General features: G+C 43.1%; 1 protein-coding gene across 1 annotated transcript in view; it reads right to left on the bottom strand.

Annotated features, from left to right (window-relative positions):
• The window catches only part of dsc2l (desmocollin 2 like), a 46684-nt gene that overhangs the window by 17669 nt on the left and 11142 nt on the right, over positions 1 to 17873 (bottom strand). Inside the window, exons 4-10 of the mRNA XM_059977255.1 lie at positions 17345 to 17467; positions 15103 to 15261; positions 13044 to 13176; positions 10400 to 10572; positions 9568 to 9702; positions 7813 to 7998; positions 4436 to 4683 (exon numbers count right to left, since the gene is read on the bottom strand). Of these exons, the coding sequence (XP_059833238.1) occupies positions 4436 to 4683; positions 7813 to 7998; positions 9568 to 9702; positions 10400 to 10572; positions 13044 to 13176; positions 15103 to 15261; positions 17345 to 17467 (1157 nt within the window). The remainder of the gene's footprint in view (positions 1 to 4435; positions 4684 to 7812; positions 7999 to 9567; positions 9703 to 10399; positions 10573 to 13043; positions 13177 to 15102; positions 15262 to 17344; positions 17468 to 17873) is intronic.

Here is a 17873-nt window from a genome sequence, read left to right as displayed (position 1 = left end):
TGTGTCCACAACCCTGCAGTTCCTTGCCATCTTGGGCAGATCAGTTGCCGTACCAAGCCGTGGCGCATCCAGACTGAAGGGCTTCTAGTAACTTCTGCAGTAAGTGGTGAAGGTCATCAGGGACGGGCTACATTTCCTCAAACTTTGAGGAGGTAGAGGAGCTGGTGTGTGAGGAGGATTTCCCCCCCATCAGTGGGCTGTGAATCTTTGGAATTCTTTCCATCCAGAGAGTTATGAAGGGGGACCTAGTGAACATTTTCAAGGGAGAGTTCTGTAGGTGTTTAAACTGCAAAGAATCAAGGGGTCTGGGGAGAAAAAAGAAAATTGGTCTTGAGGCCAAGATTGGTTCAGACTTCATCTTTCTATCAGACTTAACGGGCTGTTTGCTCTCACCCTGCATCTGTTTCCTGATCTCTGGATGTTGTCCAGATATTCTCACCTTACCTGTGCGAGTTTATTGTGAGCAATACAGATATCACATATACAACAATACACCAATGCCTGTCGTATTGGAGATTCATAGAACAGTACAGCACAATACAGGCCCTTCGAGCCACAATGTTGTGCCAACCTTTTGACTTACTCCAACATCAATCTAACCCTTCCCTCCCACATGGCTCATCAGGTTTGTTTCATTTATGTGCCTATATAAGAATCTCTAAAATGTCTCCAATATATCTGCACAGCTGACACCCATCTCCCTACCTCTGGTATCACACCCCACACTTTCCTCCAATAACCTTAAAATTATGCCTTCTCATATTAGCCAGTACTGCACTGGGAAAAAGGTGCTGGCTGTTCACTCAGTCAATGCCTCTTATCATTTTATACACCTCTATCGTTACCTTATTCTCCCTCATTCCAAAAAGAAAAATCCTAGCTCACTTAACCTTTCCTCAAAAGACCTGCTCTCTAATCCAGGCAACATCCTGATAGATCTCCTCTGCAATCTCTCTAAAGCTTTTGTAACAAGAGAACAGGCACCAAACATAAAACATTCTCCATGAGTACATCAGTTACAAGCAGAAATGGATAGGCTGGACTTGGTTTCCCATGGAGCAAAGGAAACTGAGGGGTAACCTTACAGGTATATAACATTACAACAGGAAAAGATGGGACAGATTGTGATCTTTTTCTGGTAGAAGCAGTTTGAAGAACAAGAGGGTTCAGGATTAAGATGAGGGGGGAGAGGATTAAAAGGGAACTTGAGGGCATAGTAGTGCACTGGGTGGGGCCACAGCATTGGAGAGCCAGAGGCCTGAACTTGTGTGCTCTCTGTGTGGATCTTGCACATTTGCCCTGTGCCCTCACGGGTTTCCTCCCACCATCTAAAAATATGCAGATTGGAAGACTAGATGATCACTGTCAATTGCCCCAGTGTGGGTAAATGACAGAAACTGCAGGGCGAGCTGATGGGAATGTCAGGAGAATAAACCAATAGTACTAATGTAGAACACATGTTAACTGGTGCATTCAGCATGGCATGGCCTGCTTCTTTGCGGTCTTTCTCTGTGATTCCAGTATTATCTGCACACCTCCCACCCCCCACTCAGTGTGGTGTGAATGTGGAATGAACTGTGAGTGGAAATGGTAGATGTGGATTTCTTTGTAATGTTTAAGATAAGTTTGGATAGGTAGATGCATGGAAGGGGTTTGAAGTAATTTGTTCTGGGTACAGGCAGATGGAACTAGTTGAAGATTCAGATTGCATGGTCTGCATGGGCGGAAAGACTGGTTTCTCTGCTGCAGTGCTCTATGACTCAGGCGGGCAAGCTGGAATGCACTACAGAGAAGATGGTGGAATCAGATACTGTCATTGTGTTTAACTGACAATGAGACAGACACTTAAGGAGGTAACTCATAGAAGGGTATGGTCTTAATGCAGGCAAATGTGACTAGCAAAAAGATCAGCATTACTAGAACTACAAGGGAATGCCATACTAGATCTAGTATTAGATAACAAACTGGGTCAGGTCACAGATCTGTCAGTGGGTGAGCATCTGGGGGACAGTGATCACCGCTCCCTGACCTTTAGCATTATCATGGAAAAGGACAGAATCAGAGAGGACAGGAAAATTTTTAAACTGGGGAAGGGCAAATTATGAGGCTATAAGGCTACAACTTGCGGGTGTGAATTGGGATGATGTTTTCACAGGGAAATGTACTATGGACATGTGGTCGATGTTTAGGGATCTCTTGCAGGATGTTAGGGATAAATTTGTCCCATTGAGGAAGATAAAGAATGGTAGGGTGAAGGAACCATGGGTGACAAGTGAAGTGGAAAATCTAGTCAGGTGGAAGAAGGCAGCATACGCAAGGTTTAGGAAGCAAGGATCAGATGGGGCTGTTGAGGAATCTAGGGTAGCAAGAAAGAAGCTTAAGAAGGGGCTGAGAAGAGCAAGAAGGGGTCATGAGAAGGCCTTGGCGAGTAGGGTAAAGGAAATCCCCAAGGCATTCTTCAATTATGTGAAGAACAAAAGGATGACAGGAGTGAAGGTAGGACTGATTAGAGATAAAAGTGGGAAGATGTGCCTGGAGGCTGTGGAAGTGAGCGAGGTCCTCAATGAATATTTCTCTTCGGTATTCACCACTGAGAGGGAACTTGATGACGGTAAAGACAATATGAGTGAGGTTGATGTTCTGGAGCATGTTGATATTAAGGGAGAGGAGGTGTTGGAGTTGTTAAAATACATTAGGATGGATAAGTCCCTGGGGCCTGATGGAATATTTCCCAGGCTGCTCCACGAGGCAAGGGAAGAGACTGCTGAGCCTCTGGCTAGGATCTTATGTCCTCGTTGTCCATGGGAATGGTACCGGAGGATTGGAGGGAAGCAAATGTTGTCCCCTTGTTCAAAAAAGGTAGTAGGGATAGTCCAGGTAATTATAGACCAGTGAGCTTTACGTCTATGGTGGGAAAGCTGTTGGAAAAGATTCTTAGAGATAGGATCTATGGGCATTTAGAGAATCATGGTCTGATCAGGGACAGTCAGCATGGTTTTGTGAAGGGCAGATCGTGCCTAACAAGCCTGATAGTACTTTGAGGAGGTGACCAGGCATATAAATGAGGGTAGTGCAGTGGATGTGATCTATATGGATTTTAGCAAGGCACTTGACAAAGTTCCACATGGTAGGCTTATTCAGAAAGTCAGAAGGCATGGGATCCAGGGAAGTTTGGCCAGGTGGATTCAGAATTGGCTTGCCTGTAGAAGGCAGAGGGTCGTGGTGGAGGGAGTACATTCAGATTTGAGGGTTGTGACTAGTGGTGTCTCACAAGGATCTGTTCTGGGACCTCTACTTTTTGTGATTTTTATTAATGACATGGATGTGGGGATAGATGGGTGGGTTGGCAAGTTTTCAGAAGACACAAAGGTTGGTGGTGTTGTAGATAGTGTAGAGGATTGTTGAAGATTGCAGAGAGACATTGATAGGATGCAGAAGTGGGCTGAGAAGTGGCAGATGGAGTTCAACCCGGAGAAGTGTGAGGTGGTACACTTTGGAAGGACAAACTCCAAGGCAGAGTACAAAGTAAATGGCAGGATACTTGGAAGTGTGGAGGAGAAGAGGGATCTGGGAGTACATGTCCACAGATCCCTGAAAGTTGCCTCACAGGTAGATAGGGTAGTTAAGAAAGCTTATGGGGTGTTAGCTTTCATAAGTCAAGGGATAGAGTTTAAGAGATGCGATGTAATGATGCAGCTCTATAAAACTCTAGTTAGGCCACACTTGGAGTACTGTGTCCAGTTCTGGTCGCCTCAGTATAGGAAGGATGTGGAAGCATTGGAAAGGGTACAGAGGAGATTTATCAGGATGCTGCCTGGTTTAGAGAGTATAGATTATGATCAGAGATTAAGGGAGCTAGGGCTTTACTCTTTGGAGAGGAGGATGAGAGGAGACATGATAGAGGCATACAAGATATTAAGGGGAATAGACAGAGTGGACAGCCAGTGCCTCTTCCCCAGGGCACCACTGCTCAATACAAGAGGACGTGGCTTTAAGGTAAGGGGAGGGAAGTTCAAGGGGGATATCAGAGGAAGGTTTTTCACTCAGAGTGGTTGGTGCGTGGAATGCACTGCCTGAGTCAGTGGTGGAGGCAGATACACTAGTGAAGTTTAAGAGACTACTAGACAGGTATATGGAGAAATTTAAGGTGGGGGGGGGGGGTATGTGGAGGCAGGGTTTGAGGGTCAGCACAACATTGTGGGCCGAAGGGCCTGCTACTGTGCTGTACTACTAGGCTTTTGTGGAATTGAGTCATAGAGTCTACAGCATGGAAGCAAATCTTCAGCCCAGCTCATCTGTGCTGACCAAGATGCCAGCCTATGAACAATTAAGTTATCTGAAGTTGTTCATCAGTTGTAGAAGATCACAGAATTGTGGAAAGTGTTAGGTAACCACATCCCATCCAAGGGTCAATAAGGGGATGGGAGGACTGCACCTGATGCCACTGCTGCTCTTCGTCTCGGGATCTATGGCTGTGTAAGATCCCAGCTCCTTCCCTTTGGGGACATTCTCCTCTGTCCACAGCTCTTTGACGCGGGGCACAAACTCTGGCCCTTCATCCACATCTATAACATTGACTGTTACTATGGTAACATCCTTCTTGGTGTGGCTCCCAACCAGGGGTGCCTCATTTTCCACTTCAATTTCCAACCGGATTGAGGAGGCTGCTTCTGCGTTCAGAGGCTAAACAATAAAGACAAAAGTTAGTTCATTGTCACCTGCTCAAGGATCTGTTTGTACAAGTGCAATGAAATCCTTACTTGCTACAGTATCACAGGCATGTAACATCAGATACTACTTCCCCACCCCCACAAGAAATAACAATTCTAACAAAAAATCCAATCTTTTGCAAAGTAATCGAAGTAATGAGTGTTGCTGAACTGTAGCAATTAGTGTTGTACTGGTTGGTTCAAGAACCAGATGTTTGAAAGGAAGTCGCTGCTCCTAAACCTAGTAGTAAGGTATTTCAGATTGCTGCACCTCATGCCCAACAGAGCTGTGAGGAGATGGCATGGCCAGGAGGGTAGGGATCTTTGATAAAGGATATTGTCTGATGCAGAACTACCAATGTTGGAGTGGGATGTGCCAGTATTGTATCAGGCTGCACACTCAGTTTGCATTTGAATTACTATACCAGAGTAACGTCAGGATACTTTCCACAGAAAATCAGAAGTAGTTTATTTGCATGTTTGGTGCAACTTTCCTATGAAAGTACAGGTGTTGGCATGCCTTCCCTGTGATTGCATCGTGTGCTGGGCTCAGGACAAGCCATCCAACCTGTTATTGCCCGGGGCTTTAAAGCTGTTAATGTACTCCACCACCAATTCTCCAATGTTGACTAGTGAGGACTGGAGATTCGTGAAATGTCTAGAGTGCACACGTGAACACCCAATGCTTGATTAACAGTGGAATATTGAAAGCTCACAGAATGATGGTAATGCTAGCAGAAAAGATGTTACTGGGAGGGGAGGGCTTGATTAGGTTGCCACGCTGTAGAAAGGTTGATTAAGGTGAAAAGGGTGTAGAAAAGATTCACATGGATGTTGCCAGGACTGAAGGAATGGAGTTCGAAAGGAGAAAATGGATAGGCTGGGACTGTTTTCCCTGGAGCAAAGGAGGGTTGATCTTAGAGGTTTCTAAAATTATGAGAACCATAAAGTATATGGTCACAAACTTTTTACCCCAGTACAGGGGAGTCTAAAATTAGAGACCACACGTTTAATATAGAACATAGAACACTACAGCACATTATAGGCCTTTCAGCCCATGATGTTGTACTAACCTTTTAACTCACTCGAACATTAAACTAACCCTTCTCCACTGCATAGCTCTCCAATTTTCCATCATCCTACGTGTCCAAGAGTTTCTTAAATGCCCCAAATATATCTGCCTGTACCTCCACCCCGGCGGAGTGATCCATGCACTCATTGTACTGTATAAAAATCTTACCTCTGATATCCTCCCTTTACTTTCCTTTGATCACATTAAAATTACACCCCCAGTATTAGCCATTTCCTTTTCACCTTCCTTTGCTTTAAAGAGAAAAGCCCTAGCTCAATCAGCATACAGCATCTTCATAAAGTAGGTTCTCTAATCCAGGCAGCATTCCAGCAAATCTCCTCTGCATTGTCTCTAAAGCTTCAATGTCCTTTCTGTAATGAGGCAAGCAGAACTGAACACTATATTCTTTGTGTGGTCTAATGGGGTATTTATAGAGCTGCAACACTGCCTCATGGTTCTGAGGTAAGAGTTGCAATGAGTAAGATGAGAGATGAAAAATTTTAAAAAAGGACCCAAAGAACAACATTTTCACATGGAAGATGGTGGGGACATTGAGCAAGCTGCCAGACAAATTGGTAGAGGCGGGTACAAATACTATTATTTGGACAGCACATGGATAGGAAAGATTTCAAGTGATATGAGTGAAACATGGGCAAATGGAACTAGCTCAGGTGGGCAACTTGGTCGATATCTCCAAAGCTATATTCTGTTTTATGGATGATGCTGCCATCTTGCCTCCTTTGTATCAGCAAAGGAAAGGATGAGCAGTTTCAAATTCCTGGGTGTCAGCATCTCTGAAGAGCTACCCTAAGCCCAATATATTGTTGCAATTACAAAGGCAGCACAACATCAGTTATATTTCATTAGGATTTTAAAGAGACTTGGTATGTCACAGAAGACTCTTGTAAATTTCTACAGATGTACCATACAGAGCATTATAACTTTAGGATGGTGGTGAATATTGGTAGCTTGGGTTGAGGTGTTTGATGGTGCAGTGTTTGCCAAACTTGGCAATTGGTTTGCAGACATTTCATCACCAGTCAAGGTGACATCCTCAGTGTGCAGTTGTTGGTGTTTCTCTCTGGGAATGCTTGTGTTTATATAGCCCCAACCCCCACCATTCACTTGCCTCGGTCTTGATTAGCTACCCCTTCAGTTGACCTTTGAATTCTATTGGCTCTTGTCTCTTTGGCTCGTAGCTAATCAAGACTGAGGCAAGTGAGACGTAAACAGCGTCTATTTCAATATGTTTGCTTTCAGAGTTATAAGAGAACCACATTTCTAAAATTTCTCGTGCCTGCCTCATATTTGTCTGCACCAGAACACCCATGGTGTCCCAGTTAAAATAATGTCTTCCTAGCTGTTTGTGTACTGAGGTCAGTGACAATGGGCCATGTCTCCATACTGCTGGTTTGTGTTCCCATAAGTGAGTTGAGAGCCTACATCCTGTCTGGCCTGCGAAGTTCTTGTTTCTGTCTTCCTGTGCACCACATTGTGATATGGAGACATGATCCACTGTGCTGAACTATGTTCTGCATATAGTCTATACAGATCATTTCACCATTGAGGTAGTACAAGGGAAAAAACAGTAACAGAATACAGTGTTACAGCTACAATGATGGTGCACAATGAGGTCCAAGCAAACTGAAGAGGTAGATTGTAACGTTGTTAACACTTCAAGTCAAGACCCTTCATGTGGATGGAGATAGAGGGGAGACAGACAATATAAAAAGGTGGGGAAGGAGCTGAGAATGGCCATGATGAGGTAGCATACAAGGTCAAGAACACAAGGGATTCTGCAGATGCTCAAAATTTTAAGCAATACACACAAAGTGCCGAAGGATCTCAGCATGTGTCAGGCAGATTCCAAGGAGGGGAATAAATAACAGATGTTTCGGGCCATGATCCCTCATCTGACTGTAAAGAAAGGGGTCAGAAGCCAAAAGCAAGAGATCAAGAGTGCATGTTAACGTAGAAGGATAATCTGCAGCAAAATATAATACATGAAATAAAATACTTTGCTTAGCTTACCTTGGCAACGTACAAGAGGCCATCATTGGTTTTGGGATCAGTCGATACGTTAAAGTTCTTATTCTCATTCCCCTTGATGATTTTGAACACAGCTCTGCTTGCACTTGTGTTTTTTAAATCTTTGTCTCCAATAGGCATTCGGAGGACCATCATATTACTTTCACCCTCTTTTACTTCAATTGTATACTGAAAGCAGCAAGGGAAACGTTCATGCTCAGAGGGAAACATTCACAGAACTTCAAACAGAAGAAAAATAGCCCTTGGGCCCTCGAGGTATACATATACACACACTAGTCTTTGGAACCTAGAGCAACAAAACGTTAGAGGAACAACAGGTCAGGCAGTATCAGTGGAGGAAAATAAACAGTCAATATTTTTGTTCAAGGCCCTCCATCTGGACTGAAAGATAGAAGGAAGAAAGGAATTATAAAACAGTGCGGGAAAAGGGTGAAACTCGAGCTGGCAGTGATAGGTGGGTCCAGATGAAGAGGGATGATAGGCAGATAGAGGGAAGAAATAGTGAGAGTATTGGAGACGATTGGTGGAGGGAACAATGGGCTACACATAGTGAAATTTGATAGGAGAGGAAGATGGAGCACAGAAAGATAAGGATGTAGGGACAGCAGATGGGAGAGTGTTGAGAAAGACTCAATAGAAATTCATGTTTCCTTAATCCAACAGAAAGATGTAAGCTTGAAGAGCATAGATAATGGAAGTCAGTTGCACAGTGGCAATTTTAGGATAGAATAAACTTTTAACTGGAATTATTTGCTGAAGTTTGTCTCAAAATTATGTTTCTGCTGCTATTTGATATTTTTCAGTAATCTACTTCTATAGATGTACCTTGAGGGAAGTTTGACTGAGCTACAGCTTCTCTCTTCTTAGTGAAGGAAAATGAGAGGTGACTTGATAGAGGTGTACATGATAAGAGACATAGATCAAGTGGACAGCCACTGAATTTTTCCCAGGGCAGCAACAGCTAATAATAGAATAACTTATTTTAAGGTGAGTAGAGGAAAGTTTAGGAGAGATGCTGGTGTTATTTTTTTTTAAAATATAAACACAGAGTGGGGTGTGCCTGGAATGCACTGTCAGAGTTGGTAGAGGCCAATATAATAGAGGCATTTACGAGACTCTTAGATAGGTACATGGATATAAGAGAAATGGAGTGTAGGATGGAATAAATTGATCATGGGGTATGTTCATATAGATGAACACATTATGGAATTTAGGGCCCATACTGTGATGTACTGTTCTGTGTATAATATAATAATACCACAATAAATCACAATTCACCAAGTACTTGGGTAAGAGGATTTAGTGGGCAATGGGATTAGTTGGTTGGCACTATGGTCAGCATGGACAGTTGAGCCAAACGGCCTGGCTCAATGCTGTATTAGTGTATGAATCCAGACAGATTGAAGCTATGTAGTTAAAGAAAGAAGGCAGAGAACTTTTATCTTTAAGCACTATGAATTTTGTTTGACGTGAGGTTCACTTTCTGAAGGAGTTGCGGAGATAAACAGCAAAAAGTTTCAGGACGGAATTGGATTGAAAATTAAATGGGACAATTGGTGGTGGGGAAAGAACAAGCCAAGGTTTAAGAACAGAAGAGCTCTCACAGAGAAAGTGTGAAGCTACAATGAGCAAAATTGTACTCTCCTCCAATGAACCGATCCACGATCTGTGCCAAATACAGCCAACCATTTACAATTTAACTAAGCTGTGATGACACTGCAGAGTTATCAGACTTACTTCAGACTTTTCGAATGTTGGTGCATGATCATTCATATCAGTGACTCTGATAACTACAATCCCAGTTGAGCTTAATCCGTAATTCGCCCCATTCAAATCTCTGACTTCAACTTTGAGATTGTATGTTTCGTGTTCCTGAATGGATTAAACATTACATTTTTTAAAAAGTGCTCATTAGTGTATAGTCCACATTCTTATTACCAAACATCTGGCTACATCAAATCTATGCAGGCTCTAAGCAGAGAAATCCTCTCATCAGATCCATTTTATTGTCATGTACACCAGGGTTTAATGAAGTTCAGTGTATGCGAGAGCTCGGGGAGTACACTGAGCATGTTAATAAAAAGATAATGTTGACTACAAAACAATAGAATGGTTCAAAACCAGCTTTGCATATTATTCTCACTCCCCCTCTCCTAAAAAATACTCTTCCCTCCTCGCCTGGATCCACCCATCACCTTGCAGCTTTTGATCCACCCCTTTCGTAACCAATTAATGACAGCTATCTCCTTTCCTTCCCCCCACCCCATTTCTGAGGAAGGATCTCAGTCAGAAATGTTGACTGTTCATATCCTTCCATGTGCTCTCTGACCTGTTGAATTCTTCCAGTGTTTTGTGTGTGTTAACCCTAGCTACATAACAACCATTCTACAGCGTCGCTTTGACTGACGAAACTATTGATGGAGAAAGTCATCCTGAGTAACAGTACTAACAGAGGCCAAACTTTCTACAGCTTGGTGGAGTAAGCCAAGTTTCACTTTCCCAGGCTGTTCAGCCAGTAATTCATACACTCTTGTTCCAGAATCACAAAATACAAGGCAAGAAAACTTACCTCTCGACTTAGTTTATTACTGTAGGTTTTGATTTCGCCCGTCTTTTCATCGACAGAGAAGAGCTGACCAAATCTGGAGTCAGGAAACTGGGACAGAATCTTATACTTCAGCATTGTATTTAGAGTGTTGTTTTCATCCCCATCTTCAGCAGTAAGGTTCAGCACGGAGGTACCTAAAATTTCAAAAGCATGGTTTTCACAGAGCCTTGCAGCACATCATCTTTTAAATGTTATCAGCACTCGTCTCATCAGGAAGCTTATTTAATATACATACCATTTGTGTAAAAAAAAATGCCCCTCAGACTCCTATTAAGCCTTTCTCCCCCCCCCCCCCACCACAAACCTACATCCCCTTGATTTTGATTTCTCAACTCTAGGGAAAAGACTATGCACATTTACCCTATCTACACCTTTCACAATGTTACACATTTCAAAAAGTCATCTCTGTCCTTTCCACTGTCAGATTTCTGAACAGTCCATAAACCCTTAAACTGCCTTATTACTCCTTTCATTCAACACCATTTATTTTATAATTTATGGTAACCTTATGTCTTCACATTGTACTGCTGCCACGAAACAAATTTCATGTCATGTAAATCAGTGATAATAAATCTGATTCTGATTCCTACATTCCCAGGAATAAAGTCTTAAGCTGTCAATCTCTCCCTATAGCACAGTCCCTCAAGTCCTGACAATATCCATGTAAATCTCTCCTACACTCTTTCCAGCTTAATAACATCTTGCTCAGACAGTCCAATCCATGCAATCCAGTGGGAATCATCCAATATTCCCGTTTAGGACACAACAGCTGAAATCCACGGTCCAAGCCAAGGGTAAGCAGCATTGTTTTAAGAAAATCTATAGATCCTCAAAATCTGAGGACCCCAGAGTGCATACTTGGTCATGAATGCAGATCTCCTTTAAGAAAAAGGGAGCATGGGAGGCCCGTTGGGCTACAGGAACAATTGAAATGCAAAGGACTTGGACCCCACCCCCACTCCTAGCTATCCTGCTGGCTAACCTAGAGTCTCCAGAAAATAAAACTGAAGACTTCAGAGTAAGATTATTGTAACAAAGGGACATTAAGGACTGCTGTGTACTTTGCTCCGTGAAAATTTGAATCACCCCTACCATTTTGGGTGCAGCCTAGGTGTTTCACCATTCACTGCAAAGACAGAACACTGGGTTTTTAAGAAAGGTAGAAGAGGTAGGGTATGCTTTATGATTAACTCATCATGATGCACAGACATCGGAGTTCTGTCTTAATCCTGTTTACCCAACCTGGAACATCCAGAGGTCAATTGTCCTCCACCTTATCTACCCAGGGAGTTTTCTGCCGTCATCGTAGTAGTGGTGTACATTCCACCTCTAGCCAATGTCAGGCAGGCACTGAAGGAGTTTAGCAGTTCATAAAACAGCACACTCTGATGGCTTCGTGGTCATTGCGGGGGATCGCAACTAGGCCATCTTGAAGTCCCTGCACAGCTACAACACGAAATTTATCATGAATGGCTGTGATGCCTCATCCCAAGATGAGCTCAAAGCCTTTTGTTCATGTTTGAAAGGAAGAATAAAACTACAGCTATGAGGATCCCTGCAGCATCTGGTGATTCTGAACTTTGATTTGGAGGCTGACGTCAGAACATCTTTACATCTTTCAAGAAGTGAACCCTCACAAGGCTTCAGGCCCTGATGGTGTGCCTGATAGGGCAGTGAAACCCTGTGCCAACCAACTGGTGGGAGTGTTCAAGAACATCTTCAATTTCTCTCTCACTGTTGCAATCGGAGTTTCCCCACCAGCTTCAAGAGGGCAACGATCATACCAGTGCCCAAAAGCAGGGTGAGCTGCCTCAATGACTGTCACCCATCTACTGTGATGAAATGCCTTGAGAAGTTAGTCATGGCCAGAATCTGCTCCTGCTTGAGCAAGGACACAACTATTATTGTCAGAATTTCAGCCGGTGACAAGGCATACCAGAGTGAGACAGATCAGCTGGTTGAGTGGTGTCACAACAACCAGCTTACACTCAATGTCAGTAAGATCAAAGAGTTCAACGTGGACTTCAGGAAGAGGTACCACTCTGTCGGCAGCTTGTTCCAAACTCACATCATCCTCTGAGTGTAGAAGTTTCTCCTTAGGTCCTCCTTAATATTTCATCTTAAATATATGACTTCACCAAACTTGAGGGAAAGAAGCCTGCATGCATTTATCCTATCCATACCCCTCACAATTCTGTACATCTCTGTAAAATCACCCCTCATAACCCTGTGCTCCAATTCATCACCGATTCAATATACCCCTATAACTCTGGTCCTCAAGACCAACAGCATTCTTGTAAATTTCCTCTGCGCTCCCCCCCACCCCCCCAATCAATTGATTTTACTGAGACTGATGCATTACGAAGGAATAAAGGGATGGAGTGGGAATGTAAACACAGCACAGAATTAACCAGAGTCTTATTGGACAGTGTGGCAGAACAAGAGGCAGAAGCCCCTCCTTCTCTCTTATTACATTTATACTCACTCACATAGTGAGCTCCATTTGGTTACTAATGAAATCACAAATCTTAGTCATACGGTAATTACAAAATTAAGTTTTTTCTTTGCAATGAACTATAGAAGCTCTAAATCAATGTATCCTTACCATTTGCTGAACACTCAGGTACTACTGCATGGAACTCCTTTTTAGTAAATTTAGGCACATTATCATTCACATCATTAATTTTGATGGTTAGTTCCAGAGGCTTCTCAGGGGAATTCAATGCATGACCAATCAGCTGAGTAATTGAAAAGAGCAGCATTTAAATTTAAAATAGGTGCACAAACTCATCAGCTAGATGATACTGCATTGGGTATATTTACATTGAACACTGCCACAAGAAAGCAACATCCATCATCAAAGACTCCCACCACCCAGGCAATGCCTCTTTCACTCCTACCGTCAGGTTGGAGATACACAAGCCTTAGGTCCCACACCACCCAAGGAACAGTTCAGGTACAATTATTACCCCACAGCCATCAGGCTCCCGAATCACCGTTTCTCTGAACTGATTCTACGACCTCACTTTCAACTCATGTTCTCAGCATTACTTTTTTTTACTCCTGGCACTTATCCTTGTAAACAGAACAAGTGCTAAACCTGCCCTTACACTTCCTCCCTCACCACCATTCAGGGCCCCAGACAGTCCTTCCAGGTGAGGCGACACTTCACCTGTGAGTCGGCTGGTGTGGTATACTGCATCCGGTGCTCCCTGTGTGGCCTTTTATATATTGGTGAGACCCGACGCAGACAGGGAGACCATTTCACTGAACACCTACACTCAGTCCACCAGAAAAAGCAGGATCTACCAGTGGCCACACATTTTAATTCCACGTCCCATTCCCATTCTGATATGTCTATCCATGGTCTCCTCTACTGTCAAGATGAATCCACACTCAGGTTGGAGGAACAACACCTTATATACCGGCTGGGTAGCCTCCAACCTGATGGCATGAACATTGACTTCTCTAACTTCTGTTAATGCCCTTCCTTCCCTTCTTACCCCATCTCTGATATATTTAGTTGTTTGCCTGTTCTCCATCTCCCTCTGGTGCTCTGCCCCCCTTTCTTTCTCTGAGAATCTTGGGGTCCAGGTTCACAGGTCACTTAAAGTGACAACACAAGCAGATGTGGTGGTAAAGGGGTTATATGAAACCTTTGCCTTCATTGGTTAGAGTGCTGAGTACAGAAGTTGGTAAGTTATGTAGTTGTATAAAACTTTGGTTTGGCCATATTTGAAGCATAATACACAGGTTGGTACATTACAGGAAATGCATGGAGGCTTCTGAAAGGGTGCAGAGGAGGTTTGGCCGGATGCTGTATTAGAGAATATAAGCTATAAGAGTTTGTTCAAATTTAGACTGTTTTCTCTGAGCTCTGAAATCTTTGTATAGAAGCACATCAACTATGTGGGGAACAGAAAGGGAAGATGGTCAGTCTTTACCCCAAAGTGGAAACACTAAAGGACATAGCTTTTCTGGGAGATGTAAAAGGAGATTTAAGGCGAGATTCTTCTTTAAATATGAAAAGAGGTGGGTGGGGGGAAAGGTTGCTAGAGGTGGTGATGGAAGCAGAAACAATGAAAGGGTTTAAGAGCCTTTTCGATGGGAAGATGAATGTACCTGGAATGGAAGGAGTGGACCACATACAGGCAGAAGGGATTAACTTAATTAAGTGTCATTAGCTAAACTGGTTCAGTAAAAGTGCATGGACAGAGATAAGAAAGCAACATTAAGAGCCATTTAAACAGGCAGGGAAAAAGAGGGATTCAAACCATGTAGGCAATGGAATAGTTTGGTCTGGCATTAATGCATGATGAGCTGAAGAGACTGTTACAGTACAATGGTGTTTTGTGCTTGAGAGACATCAATGGCAAACAAGGAAGTAACAGTAGAATGATACATGACCTTGCATTTCCCACACAATAAAGTTTCAAACTCTGCTGGAGGAACAACAAAGGACAATTAGCCCATTTCCATTTTTATTTTGTACTAGACAACGGGGTGACCCTTTGGGGCACCCTTTGAGAGAAAGGTAGTGCAGTCTGATGCGACCAGAATGAACATTAAATTTTCCCGAATGCTATTGATATTGCTTTACTTTGGAAATTGAAGAAATAAGTTCTTTCCCAGAACAAGATAAACGGTCCGCTAAGGATACTTACATTTAAAATTGGATATTGCTCTCGATCCACACTCCTCGTCGCCTTAATTTCACCAGTTTTGCCATCTATAATTAACAGGCCACGTGGAGGAAGATCAACCCCTGAACCTTCCAAGGTGTAGACAATATTGGGATACTGAGTCTCAAATTCTGATCTTATCTGAAAGAATGTAAAGAATTTTGGAGATCTTTTTAACAAGTGCTTCAGAGCAAACTATAATATATACAGGAAGTTGGGAATAAGACAATAATGGAAATGCTCAGAAGGTCAGGCAGCAACTGTGGGGCATAGAGTAATTAGCATTTTCATTTTATGTTGCAGAGAGAAGTGTACATGGGGTTACAGACTAAGAGGGAATGGAAAGGAACATCTCCAAGAGACGAGACCAGAAGCAAACTGGATGATACAATTAGGTGTGGTGCTGAAAACCACACTGGGACTAAGTGTGACTAAGGAAGGATGAATGAAATCAGAAGTCACCAGAGGAGAGAAAATGAATGTTGGTAATTTGAAATTCATGACTGAAATTACTGATTACCTGAAGTTGATAAACTCAAAGCTAAGGACAGAGGCACATAATGTGCCAATCAGAGATGTGTGAAAGTTCTTTGAGTCTATGACATGCTGTGTTGAAACAGCATAACAATTCAAAGGAAGTAGTCAGAGTAGGACAGGGATTGAGGGCTCCTGAGAGCCCTTGTGGCTGTTCTGAAAATGGTCACCCAATCACTTTTCTGATCGAAAGCAGACCACATCCTTAACAAAGACTGCAGTATACAAAAAAACATTTTGCAAAAGGGTGTACAGCATAGGAAGAGGAAGGTTCAGCACAGAACATCTCCATCAGGTTTGCAAGGTATTGGTACAGGTTTACTTTTGTAATACTGTGAAAAAATTTTGTTTGCATCCCATCCAGACAGATCATTTCATACATAATTCTACGGAGGTAGAATACAGAATATAGTATTAGTTTCAGGTAAAGTACGGTGCAGGTAGACAAGGTGCAAGGGCATTGACAAGGTATACTGGAACATTAAGAAGTCATCTTTAGCACACAAGACATCAATTTAGTCATAACACTAGGGTGGAAGCTGTCCTGGAATCTGGTGTTACATGTTCTCCGGCTTTTGCATCTTCTGTCTGATGGGAGTGGGGAGAAGAAAGAATGATTGGGGTGGGCAGGATCTTTAATTCTGCTGGCTGCTTTACTGAGGCAGTGAGAGGTGCAGACAAGAGTCCATGGATAGTCAGATGGCTTCCATGATATACTGAGTTGCGGCCTATGACATGTTCACAAAAATGTCAGTGTTAACAAGGTCCCAGGGAAGGTGATCTTTAGAAACTACAGGCATGTTGCACTATGAAAATTGCCACATTACAGCAGGCTATTCATACCATCCTGTCTACATTTGCTCATGCCTGGTCTCTATCACTCTTCTGGGCACTGAACTATTGCTTTACCCAAAATGTTGGGTTACAATCATTAAATGTAGCTTCAAGGCACTCCCAAGTGGTAGTACTTCAACTTCTGCAGACATGACTGGAGTTTGCATGGCCTTCCTGTGACTACGCGGATCCCATTTCCCCTACAACACCACCCCCACGCTTGTTTTCTCCCATGTACTGTGACTAGGCTGGTTGGTGGTTAAATGGCTGCTGTAATTTGTCTCTAGGGTGCAAGTGGGTGGCAGAAGACCCAAGAGCATAATTGATGGGCAAATAAAGAGCAAAGGCCACAACAAGGTAAACTGAGAGATAAGGAGTTCAGCTCTGGTGTCTGACGGGACTGCCCAAGAATTTTAGAACAGCAAGATGGAGGGGAAATGGTGAAAATGTTTTCAGTAGTGAGAGAATCTAGGACCAGAGGGCACAGCTTCAGAATACAAGGATGTCCCTTTAGGACAGGGCTGAGGAGGAACTTCTTCAGCCAGCAGTTGCTGAATCTGTGTAATTCATTGCCATAGATGACAGTTGGGTATATTTAAAGCAGAAGTTGATAGGTTCTTGATTAGTAAGGGGGTCAAATGTTACAGGGAGAAGGTGGATTTGGGTTTAAAAGGGAAAGTAAACCACCATGATGGAATGGTGAAGGGAGTCGATGGGCTGAATGGCCAAATGCTGCTCCTATGTGTTATGGCATGCTTGAAAACTTTTGTATATTCAACTCAACACTAAACTTTCAAGTCCAATTTTCTCTCATTTACATATAGATATTCATACAAAAATAAACTTTGCAACTTACAAACTGAACACGCTTGGGGAAAGGACCAATGTCATTCTCAGTGATGGTGAAGGGTCGAGGTCTCCAACGTCTTTTCTGACGATGCAGTAGGACAGCCTGCCGCTTCTGCCTCTCAAGAACAGCCTGAAACACAGAACAGGTTACTAGTAAATTTCTGGCGACAAAAGAAACAATAGATGCTGGAACCCAGTGATAAACAGAAGAACTCAACAGGTCAGACAGTGTCTATGAAGGGAAATGAGTTGAGGCTCTTCACCCGGACTGAAACAGAAGGGAGACGGCTAATATAGAGAGGAAAGGGTGATGAGCGAAGCAAGAACTGGTAGGTAATAAGTGATCCAGGTGAGGAGAGGTGATAGGTAGATGGAGATGAGGAGCTTAGTGGGAATAGCAACAAGAGGCTGGGAGGTGAGAGGTAGGTGTGACAGAAGACTGCAGATGGTGAGACCTGATAGAAGAGGAAGGTGGAGCATGGAGCCAAATAAGAAAGGCATGGAGCACAGATCAGGAATGGTGGATGGAGTGGTGA

This window comes from Hypanus sabinus, chromosome 1 (genome assembly GCF_030144855.1).
Source record: "Hypanus sabinus isolate sHypSab1 chromosome 1, sHypSab1.hap1, whole genome shotgun sequence".
In the NCBI taxonomy this organism is placed as follows: Eukaryota; Metazoa; Chordata; class Chondrichthyes; order Myliobatiformes; family Dasyatidae; genus Hypanus; species Hypanus sabinus.
Note: the sequence above shows the minus strand (reverse complement) of the source record. Positions and strands in the feature narration are given on the sequence as shown.